The sequence below is a fragment of the Lygodium microphyllum genome, chromosome 9 (genome assembly GCF_053477565.2).
Source record: "Lygodium microphyllum isolate KBCC chromosome 9, Lygodium_microphyllum_v1.1.10, whole genome shotgun sequence".
NCBI lineage: Eukaryota > Viridiplantae > Streptophyta > Polypodiopsida > Schizaeales > Lygodiaceae > Lygodium > Lygodium microphyllum.
Genome location: NC_141143.1, coordinates 113,700,552 through 113,725,255, shown reverse-complemented (window position 1 = coordinate 113,725,255; position 24,704 = coordinate 113,700,552). Strand labels below are relative to the sequence as shown.

The following is a 24,704-nucleotide window of genomic DNA, read 5'->3' as shown; positions in this document are numbered from 1 at the left end:
TCATCAAATTCCCAGCCAACCTTTGCTTGAATCCATCTATTCATGAATGCAATGCTTGCTTAATGCATATTAGTTCCAATCAGTGAATTAGAGGCTTCAATCTGAAATTTCAGCATAACACTTGAATCCTATTGACTGAATACATTGAATTGATGCCTTTGTTTACTCTAATCCAATTGATTGGCTGAATTTCTTTTGCCTAAATTGAAATATTGTAAAGGGTAAGTACTAGCAATTAGTGAGTCACTGAATTGCAGTGGTAAGACCCTTCCCCAATCTCAATTTTTCTTATCTCAATCAATCGCATCTCATGAAAGGCTGAATGAATATTTCTGAATTGCATATCATGCTGATTGCTTAGCACACTAGCCTCTGCCATGTTGATATTCCCACCGAGGAAAAAGGTGGATGTCGAGGGAGATAGTGGGACAAAAGAGAGGTGACCCTCCCTCACTATCGAAGATCCCGAAGGGGTGCAACCAACCGACCCGGGGGGAACTTTGCCCACCTCCCGGTGATTCGGAGCCCGTGTAGGGAGCCTGCCATGCCGTTTTATCCCTCACACAGGTACATCGAGTGGAGGATTGAAGATTGAATACTTTCCAAAGACTCAAGTACCTACAGGACCAAAACAAGGTAAAACAGGGAATTTACAGATCACTTACAGGGTATTTATAGGTGGATACAGGTACACCCTTCATTGCTGAAGCATAGGTGCATGTACTACAGGGTACCCACAGGTCCTATATACCCCTTTGCAGGGTTTGTAGCCATTTGGGGTTACTATCTTGCATTACAAGGTCAAAACAGGGCACTTACAGGTCTAGACAAGGTGCAGGACTGGACAGTTCAGACTCTGAAATCTAGCTACAGAATTTTCTGTCCTAAACATGTTATAGCGTGCTATAGCTCATCTCGAAGAGGGCATTGTTAGCTTCGATTTGCATAAAAAATTTCTGAAATCGGAGCTTCCTAGCCAAAGTTATAGCCGTTTTACTGACAGGGGATACTGCAGGACTGCACTAATATGGCAGGACATAAAGGCAAAAATAAGGTCCAAGAGGATTATGCTCAGCAAATCAGGGATTCCATGATAGATAGCACACTTCAAGAGAACCCTGAAGAGCTTCAACAACAAGGAGAAGTGAGTTTGCTCAACAATACTTTGTGTGCCCATGAACAAAGACATAGGGAACGACATGAGGTCATCTTGTCAAGAATGGAGCAAATGGTTCAATCTACTGATCAGACCAAGGCTTCTATTCATAAGTTGGTAGAATCCAACGAACAAGTCATGGCACAAATTGCTAAATTTATGCAGTTGCAAATGGCATCAAAGGAAGTTAATGAGAAGGCTTGTTCAAATAGTGGCCCTTCAATCCCACTTCAGCCATCTAATCAGAATGGTCATGGAAATGGGATTATTGGAAGAAGAGGCATTCCAAATAGTCAGTATGAAGTAGGAGAAGCTTCACAAAGGCATGATGACTATTTGGGCTGTTTGAATGGGGCCAATACTCAAGCTTTTGGACTGCATACTCAGAATTCCAGGGGTACTTTACCAACAGGAAGATTACATGGTGATTCTCAGCTACCTGTTGGAAGATTTCAGTCTCAATTTGGAGGTTCTGTACTTGGAAATCCTGATCAGCCAATTTTGGGACAGCAACCCTTTCATGAAAGAGAATTCAATGACAAAATTATTTTAGCCAAATTCAATGGCCAGTCATCTTCACCATCAGAATTAGAGGAATGGACCTCTAAGATGGAGTCCTATTTTGATATATATCCTAAAACTGATGATATGAAGATTCACTTTGCTTCCTTGCACCTAGAAGGATTTGCCCATACTTGGTGGAGGTATATCAAGAAAGAGAATGTACTTATTGAGAATTGGGAAGCTTTCAAGGCACTTATGGCTGAAGTCTTTGTTTCGCCTCTTGAAAAAGAGAAGCTAGCATGGAGATGGTATGGTTTGGAACAAAGGGGCCTAAGTGTAAGAGAATATACAAACCAATTCCTCAACTTGACCATGTATGTGGAAAGCATTAGTGATGAGGCCAAGCTACACAAGTTTATGTATGGTTTAGAACCATCTTTGTCAGCTGATGTTATGGCGCAAAATCCTACTTCACTTTTCAAGGCTATTGAGCTTGCGGAGCACTATGGAAGAAAGTATAGGAAAGAGTCTTCATTTCAGCCAAGTTATGGACAGCCAAGGACTGTTTTAAAGCAAGGACAAGTTGGTAACATTTATGGCAGCAATCATGTGCCTAGTGGGAGCTTATGGGTACCAACTTATCCTCCATTCAATGCTTCTAGGTTTCAAAGTAATTTTAGGACAGCAAACAGTCCAAAGGTTGAATTTAAGCAGGGTGACAACAAGCCTAAGTCCATTTCAGCTAATACAAATCCTAAATCTATTCCCATGGATCTTTACAAGGAAAGGAAGGACAAGGGCTTATGCTTCAAGTGTGGAGAAAAGTATACTCCTGATCACGCTTCAAAGTGTGTATACAAAAATGTCAAGCCAAAGCTTCAGAGTATGCTAGTTTTTGAGGACTTTGAAGATGACATAGATGAAGGTAATGCAGTGGCAATCAATGCTGAAAATGAAGATTTTGAGGATGATGGTGGACAGGAGTACTTTTATGATCCAGCCGACTCTTTTCCTTTTGATCTAGGCGGAGATGTTCCATTTGATCCTAGGGGATCTTGTGATGAGTCGCTTGCTGCCACTAATTGTTCTATCTCTATGGATGCTTGGACGGGATCTACGAGCCCTAATACACTTCGTATGAAGGGAAGCATATGTGGAAAGCCAGTGTTCATTCTGATAGATAGTGGCAGTACTCACAGTTTTGTCAATCAGTCCATTATGAACAAGTTAAATTATGTTCCCACAGACTTACAGCAGCCCATTAGAGTACAAGTGGCTAATGGTGAAGAAGAAATCAGCACACAGATTTGCCCACAGGTTTCTTTGCAGTTGGCTAAAAATTTTGAAGTCAAAGTAAACCTAATCACTTTGGAAATGGGGCCCATAGATATTGTACTTGGTTGTGATTGGTTGATGACATTAGGCAGGATCACTATGGATTTCTCACAGTTATACATGGAGTTTATCACCAATGGACAGCTCATCCATTTATAGGGAATTCCTAGTAGATCTGATTTTCAGCTTATTACCATTCAACAACTCAAGAGAGAATACAAGAAGCGCTCACAGATATTTGTTTTGCATTTGAACAAAGAAACACAGGATCAGCCCAATAATTCAGCAAACCATCCAGCCTTGACAGCTCTTCTTGAGGAGTATAGAGATTTGTTTGAAGTACCTACTTCATTGCCTCCTAAGAGAGCGGTGGATCACCCCATTGATTTGGAGCCCAACTCAAAGACAATCAATAAGCCACCTTACAGACTATCAAAATGTGAACGAGAGGAAGTAGCCAAGCAAATCAAAGAACTTCTTGAAATGGGATTCATTGAACCAAGTTCTTCACCTTATACATCTCCAGTCCTGTTAGTCAAAAAGAAAGATGGATCTTTCAGAATGTGCATTGACTACAGGGATCTCAATAAGATAACAGTGAAGAACAGGTATCCTATACCTAGGATTGATGATTTGCTTGATGAACTTAAGGGGGCTCGATTCTTCACGAAGATTGATTTGAGATCAGGGTATCATCAGATTCACATGAGAGAGGGTGATGAAGTCAAGACTGCTTTTAGGACTAATCGTGGGCTCTATCATTTCTTGGTGATGCCATTCGGGCTTACAAACGCTCCAACTACCTTTCAAAGCCTGATGAATAAGATCTTGCAACCTTTCCTCTTTCAGTTTGTCTTGGTGTTCTTTGACGACATTTTGATCTATAGCAAGACTTTACAGGATCATTTGTCACATATGAGGAAGGTTTTTGATGTGTTGAGACATCATAGGCTTTTTGCTAAGGAGAAGAAGTGTTCTTTTATGCAGACTGAAGTGGAATACTTGGGGCATATAGTCAGTGAAAAAGGAATACAGGCTGATCCCAAGAAGGTGCAATGCATAAGAGATTGGCCAACGCCTACTACTACTATCTCTCTTAGAGGATTTCTTGGTCTATCTTCATTCTATCACCGATTTATAAAGCATTATGCGGCAATTGCAGCTCCTTTGACTGACAGGTTGAAGAAAGAGGCTTTCTTTTGGGATACTCTTGCAGATAGCAGCTTCAACCAGTTAAAGGAATTACTTACTTCTGCTCCTATCCTAGTATACCCGGATTTCTCCAAAGAGTTTACTATACAGTGTGATGCTAATGGCTGTGGCATTGGGGCTGTTTTGCTTCAGGAGCATGGAGTAATTGCATTTGAGAGCCGAAAGCTTACAGATAAGGAGATGGCCATGAATGTTTATGACCAGGAAATGTTGGCTATCCTGCATACAATCAAGAAATGGCACCATTACTTATATGGCAGTCGATTCAGAGTACATAGTGATCATCGGGTACTCAAGTATTTCCTTACTCAGTCAAATCTCACTCCAAAGCAACGACGATGGGTAGCTACATTACAGAATTATGACTTTGACATCACTCATACAAGGTGCAAAGATAACATAGTGACTGATTCTCTTTCTCGTATGTGGGCCTGCAAAGTGTCAGCCATGACAGAACTACATAATGATTGGATTGAAGAACTACAGGAGGCCTATCTTTTAGATGAGGAATTCAGCCAAATCTTTCAAAAATTACAGCAAGATCTTATGGAAGAAAACTCGCATTACCAGCTTAAAAATGGTCTTATTTGGTGGAAGGGCAAGATTGTTATTCCCTCTACTTCTTCTTTCAAGCGGAAAATTATGGAGGAGTTACATTCTTCGCCTTTAGCTGGACACTTGGGAGTTTTCAAGACTTATGACAGGATCAGTAAGAGCTTTTATTGGAAAGGACTGTGGAAAGATGTCAAGGACTTCGTTATGAAGTGTATGCCTTGTCAGCAAAATAAGGATAGCACCCATAAGCCAGGAGGTTTGTTACAGCCATTGCCTATTCCTACGGGTAAATGGACTCATATTACTATGGACTTTATCACTGGCTTACCTACTACCAAGAAGGGGTGGAATAGTATTTATGTGGTGGTTGACAGACTCACCAAAGCAGCTCATTTTATCCCAACAAAAATTCAGTTTACTGCTTCTCAAGTGGCCAATCAGTTTATGGAGCATATTTTTAGACTACATGGATTACCGCAGGTGATTGTCCATAATAGGGACTCAAAGTTTATGAGTAACTTCTGGCAAGCGGTATTTACATCTATGGGCACTAAGTTGGCTCCATCTACGGCTTATCATCCCCAAACTGATGGACAGACAGAGAGAGTTAATAAATGGTTGGAGACATACCTTCACCATTTTTGCTATGATGTCCAAACTTCATGGGATTCTTGGTTACACCTGGCTGAGTTTGCTTACAACAATTCCACTCATGCGAGCATAGGAGTTTCACCCTTTGAGGCTTTGTATGGTTACAAGGTGCCCTTACCCACAGTCATCTTTAATGAAAAGATCAATCCTCATGGGAAGGAAGAGTTGGAAAGAATGCAGACCCTTCTTCAGCAATGCAAGGTGAATCTAAGAAAGGCTTAAGATCAAATGAAGATGTATGCTGATGAGAAGAGGAGGCCTTTAGAGTTTCAAGAAGGAGAGCTGGTTTTGTTGAAGGTGCCCAAATCCAAGTACTCTACGTTGTCGTGATGCTGTGCATCCGAGCCGTATACACCTTCATTTTTGTTGTGCATTTGTGTTAATTTCTGCGTGTGATTTGATGCATTTTAATAATCCGCATCCAATGTATATATTCCCTTAGTGCATGCGCATGATTTTGTTTGGATGCATGATGTGTCACCATTGCTCCTTTCTCACTGAAATCCTCATGAGAGATTGATAATATATAACCTGTCAAAGGCTGTCATAGTGGTTGATCAGGTTGCGGTAAATCACTACGTTAGAAGCAAGGAGATGAACAGAGGAACATAAACAAAAATTAATGCCCTTATTACGAGATTAAGTGGATGATGATGCTGTGTCATAGTGGTGGGGTAAAAAGGAAGGACGCTTGCCTAATTCTAACATGTGAATAAGAGGAAGAAAAACTAAAGATAGAGGAGAAAAGGAAGGGAAAAAGGAGACTAATTGGGGAAAAGAGTATTTTTGAATGGCAAAAAGAGGGGGAAAAAGACTGGGCAGGACGCGTTCGAATCGAAGGAGTCGATGGCATAGACGAGCTGGGAAAAGACACACAGGAGGGGACCTACAGAAGAGGACTGCGAGGCTGGTTTGAAGTTTTGGTGCCGAGACATGAAAGGGGGAAGAAGGGGCACCAGATTTCCAGAGCCATCCTGCACACTCTAGCCACTGCGTGCGTGGAGCAAACCTATGGCGATCTCTTCAAATTCCCTCTCTCTGTCGTGTCGGATGTCAAAAAGGAGTTGGTTGAGTACATAACCAATCCCCAGAGTTATGGTGCTTTCACGCCTGATGCTGAAGCATTGGGCCCCGTGGTGATGGCTCGGGACTTTCTGGATCAGTTTGCACTGTCGAAGACAAATTTCCTAAGTAGAGTCTCAAGCAAGCTAGCCGTGATGCTGCTGCCTTTCAATATCGATGGAGCGAGACACAGAGAATACTAAGTTTAAAAAAAAAAAACTCAGAATGATCTTGATCATATCATGCAATAATCCTCTGTATCCGTGTACAGCTCGACACTGAAGATGGTTTACTGCTGTGGAGGCTCTCGAGAATTGTCGGTATGAATGGATGCAGAAATACCACATGCCACAAGGATCGATGATGTGCGCACCAGGGGAGTTCTTATTTTTTTTCCAAGCTGAATGATGAGTAAAGTGCTGCAAGACGTTTATTGATTCTTGAGGAAGAACTTAGTCTGTCTTATATGTTTCAAAGGCTGCGCTTAAGCAGATCCTAGACGAGTAAACATAATCGATATAAAAATGCAACATATCCCATCTTGCATACAAATCTAGCGACTTCTGTGAATGAGGATTGTTGCTTCTGGATCGTCGTTCGAGTGTTCGAACTCAGGTTGAAGTTTGGCTTCAAACATTTGCTCCAGGATCTGAAACTCCAATTCATAGGCACTCCTGCGAAGAAGTTTTTCTAGTGTTGAAAGGGAAAGGATCTATTTTTCTGGAAACTGAAACTAAAACAAAATTTCCAGGGCAACCAAAAGAACACATCATCTCCTCGAACACCACATTTACTATCCCTGTCAATTATGTCCATCAGTTAAGGAACACAGATGCACAAGAAGACTTGCAGGTGGTTGTGAAAATATCACGGCCTCCAATCAAAGTGTTTGTTTACAAGACTTGGGACTCTCCACATGCAGCAGCTGTGCTGAAGTTCCCCTATCCATGGGATGCAGCATGTTTCCAGGAGATAAATGAACAATCTGAACTTGATTATACTTCGGATGAGTTGTGATTTTTCCTAAAACAAGGGAGACCTAAACAATGCCTAAAGAAAGTTGATTGTAGATGGTGTATCCAAAAAGGAAAGTGATCTGCTCAATGTGAATCCTCAAACCTATGGGTTGAAAAGCTACAAGCTGTTTACTGAATCAAATATTTGCCGATAGCAGAAGCAGATTTATACTTTCTGAGGCAGGAAACAGTATTCTCCATAGCTGATACATTAGTCAAATATATGGAAGGTGTGAAAGTTTTCGTGTCTAAAAAATTCCAGCAGAACTCTTCAAGTCTCTTCAAGCCCATGTGCCAAAGGCATAACTGTCTTCAAACACCTGAATGCAAAACAATTTATGAGATACTACAGATTTTTCTGAACTTGGACCTCATGTAATTTACTTGACAAACAATATAGAGTACTTTGGCATAAAAAAATTTGAGTTCTTCTTGTTAGCCTCTTTCCTTGTTATTTCTTGAACCCCGTGTTCTGCAGCTCTTGCATAAACTCTACGACATTTCTGGTGAACCCGACGTGAAAGTGCTGCGTCATCAGCAAGATGGGAGACTCGCAAGAAGAGATGACAGATGATAATGTTATGAAGAACCTGTTTCAGTCATTTACCATGTATATGCAGCAGCAAGTTCATGCAAAGCGAGACAGTGATGCTATGGATGCTTTGAAAGCTGTCCAACAGGAGTTGAAGCAGTTTAATGGCCAGCAAGTGTCAACTTACCTGCATTTGTATGAAGAAAAGATGAAGTTTTTTGGTGTTTCTCAAGATGTTTGGAGCCGCTACTTCTTGCGGATCGTGGTGCGCGCTCTTGAAGGGCGAATTGCAGAAATTCAAGAGGCACATGCAGGTTGGGCTGAATTTAAAAAGGCATTAAAAGATGAATATTTCTTGGAGGATACAGGTCTTATGAATCGCAGGAATTTTTTAGCATGGGTTTCTATGCCCAACAAGGGACTTTCTGTTACCGCTCTTCTGCGAGAATTTGAAAGCCGTTATGATCAGTTGGATGGGACTGAACAGCAAGCTTTGGAGATGCAGAAAGTGGAGTTATTTTTGCAAGCTGCAGATGCTGATTTACAGGAGAAGTTGGATGATCTTTTGGAAGATCAAGCTACTGAGTCAGGTTTAAAGACTGAGTGGAGACATGTCATTGATGCTGTAAATGCTCTTGTCAAGAAGCAGCGCAGGAGAGTTAGATTGCATCGAAATACCGGATTAGTTCCTGAAAAATCCTTGGAGACTTCTTCTTCTACCCCTGCTGCTACTCCTTTGCCTAAGCCTACTCCTCCTGTTATGAATCCACCAGTTCCTGCTGCTCCAGTGCCCTTATCTGTAGATGATGTTATTAAAGGCTTGGCGGATTTGACGATTGAAGCAGTCAAAGCTGAAGTTGGTAAGTTAAAGGAGCAACTTATGTCAGTACCTGCTGTAGCACCTGCTCCAGTGACTGCTTTTCCAGCTGGTCAAAGAAAAGGGCGACGATGTATTTGGTGTGATAGTACAGAGCACCAACACTGCAGAGATTGTGATGCTTTTCAGGAAGCACGTAGGAAGAATGTAGTGTTCTGGGGACAAGATGGGAAGATATGGCTGACAGAGACTGGCGCTCCTCTTGACACAAACTTTGGTAAGGGAGGTATGAAGAAGCTTGTTGATGATATGGCTGCACGATCAGCTTATGTGAGTGTTAGAGGAGATGCTTCAGCTTTTGGAGTCCAGCTTGAGCAGAAATCTGATGGAGACTCTGCCTTATGGTCTTCTGCCTTGGAGATAGCAAGAAGAGGGAAGATTCAAACTTCTACTATGACTTGTGTGGGCTCTAGCATCCGAGGAGAAACAGGATGGGATTCTCCCGTTGACAGGTATTCTATTTTTGCTTATATTGCTAAAACACAGGGTTTAGATGCCATGGTTGAAGAAAAGAGAAGAAGAGATGAGGAGGGTCCTAGTACCTCCAAAAAGACTAGAGGGGGTGACTTTGTTTCACCACCTATTACAGCTCCACCTATGCCAAATTCTCCAACTCAAACAGGTTCTGACCAACCAATGGGAGACAAGCAGAAAGAAAAGAGGCAATCAAGAAAAGAGCCAGGATTCAAGCTCTTGTCAGACCTTGATATGCAAACGGATATGAGTAAGATTTTTCATGAAAGAATTTTGAATAGTGAAGTCACTTTTACTGTTGGAGAGGCTCTTGGGATTGCTAGAAGAGAAATACAGGATCAGATGCAGGATCTTTTGCGAAGGAAACGACATGCGATGGAAGGACCTGCTTTACAAGGATTGTGGCATGGAGCTCTTGGAGAAGAGCATGATGATGCAGTGATGGTTGAGAATGCTTCTATGGAGAAAATAGTGCAGCCTATGCAGTATGAAGATGATGAGACCCCTATTCTCATTCCTCGCAGCCATTTTTCACGAAGTCATTGGGCTAGAGCAACCACTGAGACAGTGGTAAGGATTGGAGAGAAACAAATTCCCTTGATTGCTTTAGTTGATCATGGTTCTGAGATTAATCTTATTGCTCGAGGTGTTTATGAGAGTGGCAAGTGGCCTATGGATGCAGAGCATGGCTGGCGCATGAGAGCCGCCAATAATACTTCTGGAGATATGTATGCTGCTTGTCCGAGTATCAGAATTTCTATTGGTAATGTTGAAGAGGATTATCATTGCTTTGTTCAGGATTCATGCTCTTATCCGATTATTCTTGGACAGCCTTTCATTACAGAAGCAAGAATGGAAACAAAAGTGATGGATGACGGATCAGCTTATGCGCGGATACGCAGTAAAGATGGTATGCGAGCTGTTCAGTTTATGACTGTTGGGGTAAATCATCCAAGAAACAGGGACTCCTTGCGTGAGGCACCACTACCTGCGAAGGAGTTGGATTTTCATTAGGTACCGCTGTCTTGCGAGACGCCAGTGGTACGGAGCGGAGAAAAGAGGAGATCTCGCCTCCTGGCAGTCAGTCTTTCTCCAATAACTTTGTTGGATTTACTTCAGATAGTTCGGTAAGTTATCAGAAAATTTCAGATTTGCCTAGAGCTGCCAGGCAGTACATTGGTCGTAAGGAGAAAGAGTTGAAGAATGCAGGTATTTTGCAAGCAGAAGAGCATGTGGATGGATTGTATGAAGGAATGTCCTATGCAGATACATTGCTTGAGATGAGAACAATGCTGAAATCTGATGCATGCAAGGGTTCAAAGATTATACCTGTGCAAACCTTGGATATGTTTCAGGAAATTTCTGGTTTTATGCTGCAAATAGAGTTAGAGGCTGAGAAAATTCAGCAAACTGAATTTATGGCTGATCTTAATCAGCTAACAGAATTGCAGAGGGCTGAAATCATTCAGCCAACAGAGTTGAATGCAGAAAAATTTCTGCATACAGAGTTTCAGGACGCATCTATGCAGTCCATAGAGCCGAGGGCTGAATTCATTCAGCCAACAGAGTTGAATGCAGAAAAATTTCTGCATAAAGAGTTTCAGGCTGCACCCATGCAGTCCATAGAGTTAAAGGCTGAAATTTTTCAGCCAACAGAGTTGAAAGATGCTGAAAATTTGCAGAAATTGCAGCAAAGGAAAGAGTGCTTGAATGATGCCAAGGTTGACACAAAATATAAAACAGTTGATAAGAAGGTTAAGCCGGTTGCAGGCCCGCTTCCTTCTGACAGTGATGAACAGATTGAGAAAGCTATGAAGCAGCCTATGTTGAGGGATCCTGCGAATATTGGACATAAGTTTACAGCTGAAACTCTTGCAGAATTGAAGATTGGAAATGAAGATTTTTTGCTTCCAGTGGAAAAAGAATGCTTTAGAGAGATGCTTGGACGTCATGGTAAGGCATTTGCTTTCTTTCCACATGAAATTGGCTGCATTAGTCCCGAATTGGTTGCACCTATGGTCATCTTCACTGCTCCTCATGTACCGTGGAATATACGTCCTATTCCTGTGCCTAAAGCACACTTGCCAAAGCTGATTGAGTTGCTGAATGAGAAGATTAAAATGGGGATTTTGGAACCCTCTTCTGCACCCTATTCTAACAGGTGGTTTACTGTACCAAAGAAGAATGGTACTTTGAGATTTATTCAGGATATGCAGCCCGTGAACAAAGTGACAATCAGGAATGTGGGTACAGGTCCAGTTGTGGATGAATTTGCTGAGGCTTTTGCAGGACGAGCCATCTACTCACTAGGTGACTTGTATTCAGGTTATGATCAGTTTCAGCTTGCCTTGGAAAGCAGGGATATTACTACTATGCGGACACCTATTGGTCTTGTGAGGATGTGTACCTTGCCTCAAGGTGCTACAAACTCAGTTGCTCATATGATGAATGCTATGCATATAGTTCTTCGAGACTATATTCCGCAGTATACCATGCCATTTCTAGATGATGTGCCTATTAAGGGTTGTGCAGAAGAAGAAAAGAATGAAAGTCTTGATTTGCGTGGATGTAGACAGTTTGTGGCTGATCACTTGAATGCTTGTGAGCAAATATTGACACGATTAGAGGAGGTAAATTTGACACTTTCAGGGCTGAAATCTGTCTTTGCTGTTAATGAAGTCATCATAGTTGGGCATATGGTTGGATATTATGGCAGAAAGCCTTCTCCTGCAAAGGTGGATGCCATAAACAGGATTGCAGAGTATTGCTCAACTACTTCAGAGGTGCGGAGATTTGTGGGAGCTTGTGTATTTTACATGATTTGGATTCCTCATTTTGCTCATATTGCAGATGTTCTCTATCAGCTGCTTCGAAAGGGGCAGAAATTTTATTGGGATGAGAAGCATTCAAGAGCCATGCGTAAGCTCAAGAAGCTGTTGCAATCAGCTCCTACTCTACGCAAGGCGGATTATCAGTGTGGACGGCCGATCATGTTGACAGTTGATACTAGCCCTATTGGCATAGGATGGGCTGTGGGACAGGATGATGCTGAGGGAAATAGGTATGCTATCCGCTTTGGAGCTAAAGTTCTTAATGAGCGACAAAGAAGATATCCACAGATCAAAAGAGAGTTGTGGGGAGTAGTCACTGCACTGAAGTGTGATAAAGGGTATTTCATTGGAGCTTCAGTTGTTGTGGAAACAGATTGTTTGCCTTTGCTTGGCATGATTACTAGTTGCTCAACTCCAGATATAGCGATGCTTCGGTGGATTGCCTATATCAAATCATTGAATCCAGAATTTCGACACATAGCAGGGAAAGATAATCCAGTTGCTGACATGCTTTCTAGAGCAAGATATGAGGATGAGGAGTCAATGCTTGCAGAAGATGATGAGACAGAGTTTGCTGCTTCTGTCCTTACTCATGATTGTCATGTATCTACTGTTGAAGCTTTTATTGAAGAACTTTATGTTGATGAGTGGCTGCAAATTGGACAATATCTAAGTTCATTGACTCGAAGAGCTGATTGGACAGATGATTAATTCAAGAAAATCAGAAGAAAGGCTTATGGGTATTTCTTGAAAGATGGTTTTCTTTGGAAGCATCCAAAGAAGAGAGGAGGCTTGCCCTTGAGAGTAGTTTGTGATGTAGCGATGCAAATACAGATTATGCGAGAGTTTCATGAGAGCTCATGGGCTGGACATAGAGGTGTGTGGGCTACATATGAGAAAATCAAAGAAAGATACTGGTGGAAAGGGATGTATAAAGATGTTTCTCACTTTGTGGAGACTTGCAGGGATTGCCAGCTTTACTCTTTAGTGCGACATCGTGATGAGTTGCATCCGACTTATCCACTATGTATGCATTACAAGTGGGTAGTAGACTTGGTTACTTTGCCAGTGGGACTTTGGCAGATGAGATATCTTGTCTTGGCTAGGGAGGATCTTACAAACTATGTTGAGGGTAGACCACTGAGGATGAAGACCACCGCTACAGTATGTAAATTCTTATTGGAAGAAATATTTTGCAGGTATGGATGTATAGGCAAGATTACAGCTGATCGTGGAGAGCTAGATGCTGATGAAGCTAGAGAATTCTTCTCACGGCTTGGGATTAAATTGGCTCTTACTACTGCCTACAATCCAGAGGGAAATGGTAAAAGTGAAAGAGGACATCCGCCTATAGTTAAAGCATTGGCAAAAGCTTGTAAAGGTCGGATTGGAGATTGGCCGAGATTGCTACCTTTTGCATTGTGGGCTGATCGCTCTACACATAGTGTGACTACTGGATACATGCCTGCGGAGTTGATGTATGGGCAAAAACCTGTCATGCCTACTGAAATTTGTGCTCTCACTTGGAGTGTTCTTCCTTGGCATGAGAATTTATCAAGGGAAGAGCTGTTAGCCCTTCGGATTCGTCAATTAGAGAGAAGGACTGAAGATGTGCAGCTAGCCATTGACCGTTTGAAGGCAGCCCGTCTCAGAAATAAGGACAGGTTTGATTTAAGGCATCGCTTGAGGCCTAGAGTCATAAAGGAAGGGGATTGGGTTCTAGTCTACGACAGTAGTCTAGAAAATCAGCATAGTAGCATGAGAAAAATGGTTCAAAGATGGTTTGGGCCGTATGAAGTGAAAAAGGTTTTTGACAATGGTACTTATGAGCTGGCTGAATTAGATGGAGCATTATTGAGGGTGCCTATTGCTGGAAAACGAGTCAAGATTTTCAAGAGAAGAGAAGATGAAGAATATGCACTTGAAGCATTGACAGACCAAGAGCAGGTAGATGAAAGACAAGCTGAAGAGACAGAAAACATAGATGATGAAGCCGATGGAGAAACAGGTTCACTAGAATCAGAAGATGGACTTGATCTGTTTGTGGACTTGAATGATCCTGGATAGTTGGCACATCCGGAGGATGCGCAGGTTTAGAGGGGGTGGATGTCGTGATGCTGTGCATCCGAGCCGTATACACCTTCATTTTTGTTGTGCATTTGTGTTAATTTCTGCGTGTGATTTGATGCATTTTAATAATCCGCATCCAATGTATATATTCCCTTAGTGCATGCGCATGATTTTGTTTGGATGCATGATGTGTCACCATTGCTCCTTTCTCACTGAAATCCTCATGAGAGATTGATAATATATAACCTGTCAAAGGCTGTCATAGTGGTTGATCAGGTTGCGGTAAATCACTACGTTAGAAGCAAGGAGATGAACAGAGGAACATAAACAAAAATTAATGCCCTTATTACGAGATTAAGTGGATGATGATGCTGTGTCATAGTGGTGGGGTAAAAAGGAAGGACGCTTGCCTAATTCTAACATGTGAATAAGAGGAAGAAAAACTAAAGATAGAGGAGAAAAGGAAGGGAAAAAGGAGACTAATTGGGGAAAAGAGTATTTTTGAATGGCAAAAAGAGGGGGAAAAAGACTGGGCAGGACGCGTTCGAATCGAAGGAGTCGATGGCATAGACGAGCTGGGAAAAGACACACAGGAGGGGACCTACAGAAGAGGACTGCGAGGCTGGTTTGAAGTTTTGGTGCCGAGACATGAAAGGGGGAAGAAGGGGCACCAGATTTCCAGAGCCATCCTGCACACTCTAGCCACTGCGTGCGTGGAGCAAACCTATGGCGATCTCTTCAAATTCCCTCTCTCTGTCGTGTCGGATGTCAAAAAGGAGTTGGTTGAGTACATAACCAATCCCCAGAGTTATGGTGCTTTCACGCCTGATGCTGAAGCATTGGGCCCCGTGGTGATGGCTCGGGACTTTCTGGATCAGTTTGCACTGTCGAAGACAAATTTCCTAAGTAGAGTCTCAAGCAAGCTAGCCGTGATGCTGCTGCCTTTCAATATCGATGGAGCGAGACACAGAGAATACTAAGTTTTAAAAAAAAAAACTCAGAATGATCTTGATCATATCATGCAATAATCCTCTGTATCCGTGTACAGCTCGACACTGAAGATGGTTTACTGCTGTGGAGGCTCTCGAGAATTGTCGGTATGAATGGATGCAGAAATACCACATGCCACAAGGATCGATGATGTGCGCACCAGGGGAGTTCTTATTTTTTTTCCAAGCTGAATGATGAGTAAAGTGCTGCAAGACGTTTATTGATTCTTGAGGAAGAACTTAGTCTGTCTTATATGTTTCAAAGGCTGCGCTTAAGCAGATCCTAGACGAGTAAACATAATCGATATAAAAATGCAACATATCCCATCTTGCATACAAATCTAGCGACTTCTGTGAATGAGGATTGTTGCTTCTGGATCGTCGTTCGAGTGTTCGAACTCAGGTTGAAGTTTGGCTTCAAACATTTGCTCCAGGATCTGAAACTCCAATTCATAGGCACTCCTGCGAAGAAGTTTTTCTAGTGTTGAAAGGGAAAGGATCTATTTTTCTGGAAACTGAAACTAAAACAAAATTTCCAGGGCAACCAAAAGAACACATCATCTCCTCGAACACCACATTTACTATCCCTGTCAATTATGTCCATCAGTTAAGGAACACAGATGCACAAGAAGACTTGCAGGTGGTTGTGAAAATATCACGGCCTCCAATCAAAGTGTTTGTTTACAAGACTTGGGACTCTCCACATGCAGCAGCTGTGCTGAAGTTCCCCTATCCATGGGATGCAGCATGTTTCCAGGAGATAAATGAACAATCTGAACTTGATTATACTTCGGATGAGTTGTGATTTTTCCTAAAACAAGGGAGACCTAAACAATGCCTAAAGAAAGTTGATTGTAGATGGTGTATCCAAAAAGGAAAGTGATCTGCTCAATGTGAATCCTCAAACCTATGGGTTGAAAAGCTACAAGCTGTTTACTGAATCAAATATTTGCCGATAGCAGAAGCAGATTTATACTTTCTGAGGCAGGAAACAGTATTCTCCATAGCTGATACATTAGTCAAATATATGGAAGGTGTGAAAGTTTTCGTGTCTAAAAAATTCCAGCAGAACTCTTCAAGTCTCTTCAAGCCCATGTGCCAAAGGCATAACTGTCTTCAAACACCTGAATGCAAAACAATTTATGAGATACTACAGATTTTTCTGAACTTGGACCTCATGTAATTTACTTGACAAACAATATAGAGTACTTTGGCATAAAAAAATTTGAGTTCTTCTTGTTAGCCTCTTTCCTTGTTATTTCTTGAACCCCGTGTTCTGCAGCTCTTGCATAAACTCTACGACAACGTTGAAAGATGGATTCAGTAATAAGCTTGCCCACAGATTTTATGGCCCTTACAGGATCCTTAAGCGGATTAGAGATTTGGCATACAAACTAGAGCTTCCCTCTTCTACAAAGATTCATAACGTCTTTCATGTTAGTCAGCTCAAGCTCTATTATGGTGATCCAGTGGATATAGTTGATGAGTTGCCACCTATTGATGAAGATGGTCTTGTTCAGTACATCCCAGAGGCTGTTATAGGTCAGCGTGAAAAGAAGCTTCGATCACGATCTATTGTGGAATATTTGATCAAATGGAGAGGTTTACCCTCTGAAGAGGCTTCTTGGAGACCTGATTCTATATTGGATGAGTATCCATACTTGAGGGAGACATTGGTGGCTGAAGCCTATTGCTTATGGAGCTAATATTGATGCAGATTGGTTCAGGACAGCACGCTGTTTTAGAACAGTTTTTATTGTACCTAATTTTCAAAATCAAGCTATCTACATGGGCTTATAGTACTCTTCAAGAGCTTCGTTTTGATATATGGTACATCTCATTTGGACACTTCTATCAAAAGTTATGGCAGATTTGGTCCAGCAGGGACTGTTTATTCAGCAAGCTGTCTACTTTGTTCTGGGACTATTTGTTGAAGATTTTATGGCTCCATTTGCTTTTGAAGTACTTCAAATCATGTATATAGTTGAGCCTTACTTCCGTTCTTCAAATTCAGCTCTTGTAATGGTCATTCTTCATTAATTTCCCATTTGTAAAGCTGTAAAACAGAGTAGTACTCTGTTCTATCCATCTCCTCTCTAGTTGTTTCTAGGTTTGTTTTTTAGGACAAAAACTTTTGGGAAGGGATGGATTGTAAGAAGTTGGGAATAGTTAAAAATGTTGATAATATGCCATGTCACACTGACATTGGTATAAAAGAAGAGAAGATGTAATTTTTCATATCTTTTTGACACATTAATACAATTACAGTCTTTCTCTCCCTTCTTGCTCACAGCTTCTATGGCTTCCTCATCTTTCTTGTCTTTCTCTCTCTAAATCTAGTCTTTCTCTCTCCTCGTCACTCTTATTCTCTCTCTTCCTGCAGTCTTTCTCTCTCTTCTGTAATCTTCTCTCTCATCTTTCTCTCTCCCTGGTTCTCTCTCTGACATGCCTATAGATTGTCAATAAATATCCTAGAATTGCTTTTGTGGTATGTTGTATGTGTATGCTTACAAGTTGGTATGCTATATGTATTCACTCAAATGTTTCTCCTTCCCAATTTTTTGTATATCATTGTATTATACTAAATGTAAAGCCTGAAGCATTGCATATATTATAGTGATATAACATTATACATTATATTGCAAATCTTATGTTTTTCTTTTATTTGTTACTATGTTAACTAATCACCATATTCATAGTTCTTTCACATGATGTTTCCATATGACATACACAAATGGGTATGAAAGCATGATTGGAGTATGATTTAGACCTTGCCTTAATTTCTTATTCAAATTTTTAAGGATTATGTAAATGAATCTACTCATATATACAAGACATAGCAATCTAATTAACAACCATAGTAAAATACTTAATTCAATTATATTTACTAGATAACCTAATATAATCATCCGAGAGCAAAATCGACTAAACTATTCATATTTCATAGCAAAAGATTCATCATATTCAACATATCAGCCATTCAACTTTTCTAGACTATAGACTCAGATATATAAATCAACAAATACTAGTGATTTCTCGAAATCCAACAAGTAGAGTATTCTTTCTCTTGCCCTAAAGAAGAGCCAGTATGAAATGTCTTCATTTCAGGTACATTTCATATGTCTGGAATTCCAATCATATTAGTATGAATGCAACTATGTCCAGAATTAGAATATTAACTGACACAACCTTGAAATTGTGAGCAAGGGGATTTTGTCATTTTCATAAACCAAGTCAATTTACATATTAAAATGCGTGCTTTCTTTTTGTCTCTTCATTCAACTTGTACATGTTTGTCTGACCAGGTAGTACAGGCTCCATATGGAACTTGATGGCCTGAACCAAGTGTTAATATAGCAACTGCTAGACTTCTTTATGCACTCATTCATAGTAGTGCCCACCGATCACCAACAAGTGTGCTAGCAACAAGACATTACCCCTATTATCAGAACGTCCTCGAGTTAGCTTCTCCTTGGTTGAAATGAATTTAATGATGAAAAATTCTATCCTGGCTGGGCTTTCCTCCACATTCACATCAAAGTTGTCCCCAATAGACAAGGCGTCACTCAATACATCTAGGTGCCCTGCATATGCTGGAAGACCAATATCCTCCTTTGTCACTAGAGCTATTATCTTCATGTCCATCATTAGCAAGGGGTTCAATGGTGTGGTACTCCCAATTCTTCACAATATGCTTGTTTCTACATCTTCTCCAATACTCATCCATACATAAGTCATAGAAGCATGATAGTTCTTGACATCTTATAGAATTTGTATTGGTGAATATATATCCATTTACTAAATGCATGGAGTGGGACTTGGATATGCGCTTGCAATCCCACTAATTTTCTCTATCCACATCACCTAACTTGACCTCCCAAAAAACTTTGTTCACACCATTGATAGAATACCTTTCCGTCAAGAAAGAAACTTGATTCGACACACGTCTTAGCATGGATCTATTTTGTTTGAGTTGTCCATGTATCAATTCTTGCTTTTTCTCAACATAAGCACCATCATGCTCTCTCTTTTCATGTCATGAGAGCATGGATAACTCCAAAACATCTCTAGACTAGTCATATCAAAGTATCTTGCCACAAAATAAAATGGATGCTTTGTGCCCTTGAATTATGTTGCACAACCATCAGACCACCCCCAATGATGTTTCAACTTGTACCCGTGATCATTTAACCACCTATCATGCAAAAGGAAATAGCATTGGATAAACAATGTGTCATGTATTTTGCCATCAAAGATATAGAAGTGATAAGTTTTTTCACATCTTCATTGTAATGAACATAACTTATATGCACCAATATTGTGACATGGTCATAGTATTAGTGCATAGACTATATTTTGTTTTGTTCTCTGAAGGAATAGTTCTTTGTAAAGTCAATCACTTTGATTACTACATCATCACGAAACCTTGCTATGCAATCTTTAAATTGTTGACTTTGCTACCTATAGATGAAGCTATGCACACTAAAGCTTTTGGTCTTCACTTTCAAAAGAGGGACATGAATTCTAAGCACCCCATTTACTCCACTGAGAGATCTTTCCTCTTCTTCTTTTTACCACTCTCATTAAGTCCAATTTCTATGTCTTAAAACACCTTAATTGATAGCAAGAATGATGTATTGCTAATCTCCATCGGGAACAAGGCTAATTTTGCAATGCCACATTGAGAAAAAATCCCAAAAATGTATTTGCTATCATGAAATGCAGACCCTCCAGGTTTAGAGTGAATCAAAGACTCCTAGAGAGATGTGAGCCCATTTTAAACAAACTGCCTTATTGTGCAAGTAGAATACACAAGTATACCTATCTTTGAATGATTGTACAAAGTATGGCTTCAAGCCCTCAAAACATGTCAAAGAGATCTAAACATAAGGATAGGTTCCCTTAAATCTCTTGAAAATCTTTGTATGCATGCCACAATGTAAAAAAATATTATGCTACATATGTTTTTAAGGAAATAAGCACTGGTTATCACTAGATTTCTCGAGAAGAAAGATATAAATACGATTGAGCTTACTACAAATGGACCAAAAAGTAAATCCTCGATGAAAGAAACAAATTTTATGACGACTCTTCTCAGAAAAAGAAAAGTGCTTTCGAAAATGGAAAAGTGCTTTCGAAACTAGAAAAGTGCTTTTAGATATTAAAAATATTTTCAAATATAAAATATACTTTCAAAACTAAAAAAGAGATTGAAAAAATGGAAAAATACTTTCTAAGATATACAATTACCTATGAAAATAGAAAGACGCTATCGAAAATACTTTCCAAACTAAAAAACTACTTTCAAAAATAGAAAAATCAATACAAAATTGCTTTCCAAAATGCAAAAGAGCTTTCTAAAATATGAAAGTGTTTTTGAAGCTTTCAAAATACAAAAGTGTTTTTTTCAAAATATAAAAGTGCTTTCAAAACACAAAAGTACTTTTCAAAATACAAAAGTACTTTCAAAATGCGAAGTAATTTATAGAATGGCTATTTAATATACACAACTGCTTTCGAATTTGGATAAGTACTTTGTAAAACTGAAAAGCACTTTGTAAAATTAAAATGCACTATATGTAATGGAAAAAACTCTTATGGGAGTAGAAACATGCTTCCATAAGAAAAAAAGGCGATTTATGTGTACTATGTGCTTTCTTTCCTATGCAAGGCCTTTGCATTACATACCACAAAGTGTTAATTGATAAAATCAAGTGCTTTTCTACATGCACTTGATATGAAAGGACATGAATAAACTATTCTCAAAAGGAAAAAATGTGCTTTTTGAAAAAGAGGAATTGTTTGAATATGAGAAAGTACTGCTTGAATGAGAGAAAGCATGATCTATGCAAGACGAAGTACTTTTATACACTACAAAAATACTTTGAATCATAATAGAGACCATGCAAGAGAAAAGAAAGTACTAGTAATGCAAATGAATAGACATGAAAAAAGTGATTTTTGAAAATGAAAAATTGTAATATGAAGAAGAGGAAAACTGCTTTGAACATGGAAATAGTTTTCTGGATTAAGAAGGAGAACATCATTAGATACAATCTAATATTTAACTTGAATTATATGCTTTTTGATATAGAGGAAAATTTTGTATTCTCTAAAGAAGAGAACATGAAGTGCAGATAAGGCCCCAACTAGCATGAAGCCATAGAAAGAGAATAAGAAGACATGAAAATGATCATGGAGTTGAACATCCATTATGCTAGGGTTGAACACTTGCAACACATGCAGGATAGATCCCACGCACACACACATACACATACACACACAAAGGATGATATCATAAACAAGGTGAGATGTATGTGTGTGTGTGTGTGTAGCTTTCAATTATAATATCTGGAGTGAGAGGAGAAATGGTGGCCCAATCCATTGGGCCGTTAACACAAGAAAAAGGATGTGGATATTCAATGTTCCACTTTTCTAAAGTTTTTCCCTCTTTTAATCTTGAAACTCCCCTCCACAAACCATTTGAAAAGTGGTGTCACTTTTTGATACCAGCTAACCATGCTTTCATCGAAGTGCATATCTTCCCAAAAGATTGGGGAATGATACTTTTCCCAATAATTATGAAACAACAAAGAGATGTGTATTAGCTCTTTGACATGCTACTTGTATAGCATGTTCATGTGTGTTTTTGTGTTAATACTGCTGTGATTTTATGAAGTAATATGTTAATTATTAAGCCTAAAATTTAATTAAATGTAAAAGCCACTATCTCAAATTTTGACCCAGCAACTTTCTAGTTTCCTATTTTATGTTTTGCAAGGTACTCTTTATCTCAAGCACTACAACAAGTTTCGTTGTGAGTGTTATTTAAATAAACTTACCGAGAAGATCAAAGTACATAGTGAAATAACCTTATAAAAAAGGGGTCCCTTGTCTTGCATTATTCACGATTATGTTTAATTAACAAATAGCCCTCCATGAGGGATGGAATAATAAAGTTTGTGAGTTTTCGAAGAAAACTATTACTATGTAGACCTAGCTGCAAGGAGTGTCAACCTAGTTGATCAATGAGCTTGTGCTAAGTTTTTTACACCCTTAATAAACACATCTAGGTTTTGGTCCGATGAGCCTCCTTTAGACAGAGCGTTTCTGGCTAGTAGAGCCACTTCTTTAGCTCGTTGCTTAACCTGGTCACCTATTGGGCTTGACATCAGGGTGGTGATGGTTGTGGAGATTTCTTCGTGTGTCACAACGTGATGGCTGTCTGGTCGCTTGATCTGCAAGCCAGTCTTCCAGACGTCCACAACATAGCGGGCATTCATGTTCTGCTCACCGAAGGCACCTGGGAAGGCAAGGATGGGGAGTCCAGCATACATGGCCTCAGTGAGAGAGTTCCAGCCACAGTGGGTGAGGAAGGCGGCGGTACTGGGGTGGGAGAGGACGAGAAGCTGGGGTGCCCATGAGACGATAAGGCTTCGGTGGCGGGTCCGCTGCTGGAAGGAGTCGAGGAAGGAGCGGGTGGCGGGGTCGTCGACGGTAGAGCGGAAGACCCACAGGAAGGGCTGGGGGCTGGCTTCGAGGCCGAGGGCTATTTCCCGCACCTGGGCGCGGCACGCATGAAAAGGTTGGCAGGCAACACGATAATTACTTTCGTAATTCTGTCGCACTATTAGTAATCTACGTAGTTTGCTAATTCTACCATAACCAAGCGAAGCTCATGCGCTCTCTCTCTCTCTCTCTCTCTCAGCCGTCACAGTGTATTGTAGGTTGTTCGCCAGCCCCAGCCCTTACCTGGTGCGCCTCCATCTGCACAATGCTCCCAAAGGAGACGTACACGACGGAGCCCCGAGCCTGCCCGTCGAGCCACCTGCCACAACTACGATCCTCCGGCCACAGGCTCGTGGAGGCGTGGCAGGCCAGCGCAGTCGATGTGGATGATGAGCTGTCAATATAGAAGGTTGAGAAGAGCGGGCCGATGGGTAGAAAAGAGCGGACGTGGCACTGGAAGGCGTGTACCGCGTCCTTCTCGAGCTCGTAGATGTTGTTGCCCAGGTTCATTGCAGCTTTGGCCGGTTCGTCGCCAGCAAACTGACTGGCGCACCAGTTGAACAGCCAATCCTCGTCGTCCTCAAAAAACGAGATGAGCTCCGACAGGCGTAGTGGCACCACCCCTGCCATGCTCGTCACAAGCTCGGACCGGCCCTCCTTCCCTATATAGTATGTACATCCAACACGTGGTTAACTTTGGACTTCCCTATAATATACGTCCAGCACATGAAACGTTCAAACATCGACAGCAAGTCAATGGAAAGTTATAATATCAACACTTTTGGATGATTTTTGTATTAATTGAATATTAGGGTTTACATCAATACTGGTAGTCAAGGGGCGCCCAAACCTTTGTCACAAAGTGGAATGATTCAAGCAACACCAAGTCAATATACATTGCTTTATACTGCAACATATCTATCATAAACTATTTACAAGCACTCCCATTACAATATCCATCTTCATGACCTAGCCAATAGTGGAGCATTGATAACAATTTTGAAAGACCTCTTGAAAACCAGTTTTCACAAAATCGAGGTTTCATATCGAGTGAATTTTTAGATTGCCATCGAAACTTGAAAGTTTTTCAAGGAAGGTTTTCTAATTTTAAAATCTAAGATCAATTTGTATGTAAGAAAAAACCTACAAATTATTGAAGTCGAAAGTTTTTACATTCAAAAATGCATTTCATGAACATTGCAATATAGCACCCTCACATACACATGCACATGCACTAACACATGCGTGCATGTGCACACACATACACACACTCTCTCTCTAATCAATCAATCAATTTCCATAGTGAGACAGGCAACCAAATTACAAACGTTATTGTCTAATGAGACTTCTTTTAAAGATTGTGCACTTATATTAGTGGATGATTGATATGTTAACAAATGCTCAAAGACTTAATTTTTATTTTTCCATTGAAAAATGAAAAAAAAATCATTTGACAAAAGAAAGAAAGGCAAAATTTTTATCAATTGAACTTCTTACACTTTTACAATTATAAGCTATTAAAAATATCTCTCATACATACAGGTAGTTTATCATGTAAGGTGTAATAAGAAAAGAAAATTCTTGAGATTGAACGATTTCACATGGATGGCTAAAGATGGTCTTCAAAATGGCCACTATTCACAAAGAACATCTTTGGTGGCCAATAGAAAAGCCCTAACCTTAAGTTCAGCGAGAATTTTGAATCAAATGACATGTTAGTTGACCCCACTGACTTTGTGTTGCACGGTTGCAAATTTGGAAAGCTCGTGAGGGTATATGTCACTTGGTTTGCATTCTTGTGAGCCCCCTTTTCTCACAGAAAAGGGATGGGTGATGTGTTTGATGAACAATAGATGGTGCACTATGTGCATAAGGTTGGGTAAAAGTGCACAAATCTCAAGAGGAAATATTTATACTGTCATATTTGCAAA

At 40.3% G+C, this 24,704-nt stretch overlaps 1 protein-coding gene across 1 annotated transcript in view; it reads right to left on the bottom strand.

Annotated features, from left to right (window-relative positions):
• Positions 1-22,123: 22,123 nt before the first annotated feature.
• LOC148031441 (UDP-glycosyltransferase 85A2-like) overlaps positions 22,124-24,704 on the bottom strand; it is a 34,373-nt gene continuing 31,792 nt past the window's right edge. Inside the window, exons 2-3 of the mRNA XM_087684980.1 lie at positions 23,017-23,435; positions 22,124-22,826 (exon numbers count right to left, since the gene is read on the bottom strand). Of these exons, the coding sequence (XP_087541106.1) occupies positions 22,290-22,826; positions 23,017-23,435 (956 nt within the window). The 3' untranslated portion in view covers positions 22,124-22,289. The remainder of the gene's footprint in view (positions 22,827-23,016; positions 23,436-24,704) is intronic.